The sequence below is a fragment of the Diabrotica virgifera genome, chromosome 2 (assembly GCF_917563875.1).
Source record: "Diabrotica virgifera virgifera chromosome 2, PGI_DIABVI_V3a".
Classification (NCBI taxonomy): Eukaryota; Metazoa; Arthropoda; class Insecta; order Coleoptera; family Chrysomelidae; genus Diabrotica; species Diabrotica virgifera.
The window spans coordinates 192,703,063-192,707,586 of NC_065444.1; the positions used below are offsets into that span (position 1 = coordinate 192,703,063).

At 32.2% G+C, this 4,524-nt stretch overlaps 1 protein-coding gene across 1 annotated transcript; it reads right to left on the reverse strand.

Moving 5' to 3' along the window:
- Window positions 1-2,454: 2,454 nt before the first annotated feature.
- On the reverse strand, window positions 2,455-3,414 carry LOC126880887 (uncharacterized). The gene has a single exon (XM_050644960.1). The coding sequence runs from the start codon at window positions 3,412-3,414 to the stop codon at window positions 2,455-2,457; it is 960 nt and encodes a 319-aa protein (XP_050500917.1).
- Between the last annotated feature and the right edge of the window lie 1,110 nt (window positions 3,415-4,524).

The following is a 4,524-nucleotide window of genomic DNA, read 5'->3' on the forward strand; positions in this document are numbered from 1 at the left end:
ATTATTTGGACTTTCATTTTCATCTTCATCATTATCTTGATTCAATAATTTCAGGTCACCTCTAGGAGCTAAATGCTTCGTTGAAACTGTACTTTTCTTTCCGTTTGGATACTGTATTAAGGCGTAATCTGAATTGGCTTCTAAAAGATCAACCTCTTCAACTAAAGGATCAAACTTACTTTTTCGTACAAATTTTCTTAGTAATACTTTGTCTGAATCTTTAAGCCATGATGGAATAGAAGTTCCGCTAGTTGATCTTCGCTGATATGTAAACAAACGTTCATGAGGTGTACAATTGGTTGCTGTACACAGTAAACTTCTTATAGAGTGCAGAGCATCTGGTAAAACAGTCTCCCATTTAGTGATGTCTAAATTTTTGGTTTTCAATGCTAGATTCACTGCTTTCCATATAATTCCATTGTATCTCTCGACTTGACCATTTCCTCCAGGGTTATATGGTGTTGTTCTACTTGAAGATATTCCTTTAGAGTGTAGATAATTAATAAATTCTTGTGAAGTAAAGCTAGTTCCCCTGTCAGAATGTATATATGCCGGCATTCCATATAAACAAAACATTTGATTCAAACATTCAATTACTGTCTGACTAGATGTATCTGAGCATGGAAAAGCCCATGGAAATCTTGAAAATTCATCAATGATTGTAAGCATATAAGAATTTCTAGAAGAACCGGGTATTGGACCTTTAAAGTCAATATTCAATCTTTCGAACGGAGCTGTTGATTTAATTAAATGTGTATCATCTTGTTTCTTATAAAATCTGGGTTTAATTTCTGCACAGATTGGACAAGAGGTAATTACGTGTTTAATTTCATCTAAAGAATAAGGTAAATTTCGAATTTTTACAAAATGGTGCATACGAGTAATCCCAGGATGCGATAAATCAGAATGTAATTGATATAACTTGCTTGTATTATTTATATTATTGCATATTCTTGATAGTGCATCAGCTGCATCATTAGCCTTTCCTGGACGATAGATAATATCATATTTAAAACAAGAAAGCTCCAAACGCCAACGCAAAATTTTTTCATTTTTGATTTTACTTGTATGGTTTGTATTAAACATGAACGAAACTGATTTCTGATCTGTGATTAGTTTGAATTGTCTTCCTAAAAGATAGTGTCTCCATTTTTTCAATGCTTCAACGCAAGCATATGCTTCTTTTTCAATTGCAGAATGTTTTCGTTCAGAATCTGTAAGGGTACGTGAGAAAAAAGCAACGGGTCTTCCAGATTGACTCAGAGTGGCAGCAATAGCAAATTCAGAAGCATCAGTTTCAACAATGAGAATTTCTTTTTCATCAATTGTCCATAGAAGTGCATTAGCTATACCAGTTCTCAACTCCTCAAAAGCAAATACCAAGTCAGGACCTAATGGAAATTTCTTGCAATCTATAAGACCTCTAATTTTTGCTGAAAAATTATTAACCCATTTTGAGTAATGTGAAAACATTCCAAGTGCCCTCTGAAGACTTTTAGAATCATTCGGAACTGGTAAATTTAGTAGAGGCTTCAATCTGTCTGGATCAGGTTTCATTGTAGAGTTTTCTATTGTATATCCCAAAATATTTATAATTTTTTGATTGTAGTAACATTTATTTTGATTTAAAGTTAACCCATATTTTTTAACAGCATTTAAAAAGTTCTGTAAATTTAAATCATGTCTATCTTGATCCTCACCACCAACTGTTACACCATCTAAATAAGCGTAAACACCTTGTAGATTTTCTTTTTTTATGATAGAATCAATGGCTCTCTGAAAACATGATACTCCATTGGTAACTCCAAAAGGAATACGACGGAATTGGTAAAGGCCTCCACTTGCCTCGAAAGCTGTAAATGGTTTGTCAGATTCGTAAATTGGTATTTGATGATATGCGTATTTTAAATCAATTGAGCTAAAAATTTTATATTTTGCTATCTTAGACACCAGTGAATCAATATTCGGCAACGGATAAGCATCAAGTAATGTGAATCTATTTATTGTTTGAGAGTAATCAACTACCATCCGACGTTTATGATTTTCGTTTTTAGTTACCAACACTTGGGCCCTCCAAGGTGATTTACTTTCTTCGATAATTTCTTCTTTAAGGAGACGTTTTATTTCTTGTTTAATAAATTCTTCATCTTCCTGTGAATGTCTGCGAGATTTAGTAGCAATAGGGTGACAATTTTCTGTTAAATTGGCAAACAACGAAGGTGGCTTAATTTTTGCTTCAGTAAGACAGCATATCTTAAGAGGTCTTCTTGGTCCTCCAAATTTAACTTCTAAGCTTTCATGTTGTTTCATAATATCTTGACCCAAAATCACATCTGTACAAAGATTGGATAAAACTAAAACTTTTGTTTGATCATATTTTTCTTTATCAACCTGAATGTTTATTAAACAATAGCCTTGAATATTAGCTGAGAATGACATAGATGCCATAGAAACTTAGACCCCTTGTATTGGAAAAATTTTAAGCTTATTTTCAATAGCGAATTCATGATCTAAAAAAGTATCTGAGCTTCCAGTGTCTATTAAAGCGTTGGCATCAATTTGGTTAACTGTTACTTTGGCTATACATTTTGAAAGCGATTGAGGTGTTTCCATTGAAGAAGCGATTACCATTGTAGATGCATAAGTTGATCTCGTTTGACTTTTCTTTGATTGCATGCACATTTTAAACCAATGTCCAATTTTATGACAGTTTTGGCAAATCGCAGGCCTTGCTGGACATACAGATCGAGGATGTCTTGGATGTCCACAAAAATAACAAGTCTGACCAGGTTTTGTTTGAACAGAAGCTAAAGTAGTTTGTTCTGAATTTGGATGACTACAAGATGCTATATTATTTAATGCTGCATGATATGTATCAGATTGTTTTTGAGAATCTTCTAAAGATCTAGATTTAGATAATGCTTCGTCCAAAGATAAAGAACTAAACTCTAGTAATCTTTGACGTATATTAGATTGAACGAGACCATTACTAAAAGCATCACGAATATAGTCATTTTTATTTTCTTCTGAAGAAACTGCTTTAAAATTACAATTTTTAGCCAAAAGCTTTAACTGTTGAGCATACTGATCTATAGATTCGTTTATTTGTTGTTTTCTTGTAGCTAGAATATGTCTTGCGTAAATCTCATTTGTAGGTTTAATGTACAATTCTTCCAAAATTTTGATAGCAGAAATGTATGTTTTTGCTTCGCTTATGTAATCATATACTGAATGTGAGACAAAATTGATTAAAAGCATGTACTTGTCTTTATCTTCTAGCGATTTTTCTGTAGATTTATTGCTTTCCAAAAAATTCTTAAATGTTTCGTACCAGTGTTTAAATTCTTTGGCGGCAGTTTGGGAGTTTGGATTAGCCTCTAGTTTATCAGGTCTAAGTCTAAAGTACTTCTCCATTGTATATTTGGTATATTTATGTGAATAAAATTGTAGTAAAAATGCCTTTTACAAAATTAGGCTTTTATTCACATAAAACTTGACAGTAGAATTAATTTGAATGACAAAACAATTAATCAATAAAATAAACAATGACAAAAGAATACTAAATTATACTACATATCTTCAAATATTTTTAATGGAATTTAGATATAATAGCACTTATCTAAGATATATCACACTTTTCACAGTAAATTTCAAGAGCCCTTTGCTTAAAATATTCATAGAATATTTTAATCAGATGATTTTTGAATAGTATTGCTTTTGAATATATAGGACTAGAAAGATTTAGCTTATTAAATTAACCCACAATGTTTAAAATATTTTACAAATTTTAAATTTGAAAACTGTTGTAAACAAAAAATAAATTCCAAATCATCAGTTTAGCTTTAGACAGAAACACTCCATTATAGACCAAGTCCATAGAGTCACCAATATTATAGAAAATGGTCTATAGGAGAGAAAATTTCGTTCAGCTATATTCTTAGATGTTCCCCAAGCATTTGACGGGGTTTAGCATGAAGGACTATTTCATAAATTAGATACTATTTTTTTTAAATAATCCACAGATATAATTAAATCGTACTTAGCTGATAGACATATCAGAATCAAGCAAGATGATGTTTATTCTGATCTTAAAGACAAAAAAGCCTGAGTCCCACACGAGAGCATCTTGGGCCCGGTCCTATCTCTCCTTGATACTTGTGATCTACCAGAATCCGATAACTACTGTTTTATTAGCTTCCTTTACCGACGACACTCCATATTAGCAGTAGGTAATAGGTCTGGATCCCGCGTGTGAAAAAAAAGTTGATTAATAGCAAGCTGAAAATTTGTTAATAGCTTAAGGGTGTCTAGTCGGATAAATTTTGATATATGGGAACACTGGAACAGGGGCTGTTTTAATTGTGGAACAGGTTAAAAATTTGGAACGGTCAGACCACGAAAACGGCACATTTATTTTGTCCGACAGAATAGACTTAATCTCTCAGAACAGAGATTAAACTCTCATGCAAAAATCATACTGCTATTTATCACCTGTCATAATTCCTGTTATTTGACATATTCTAC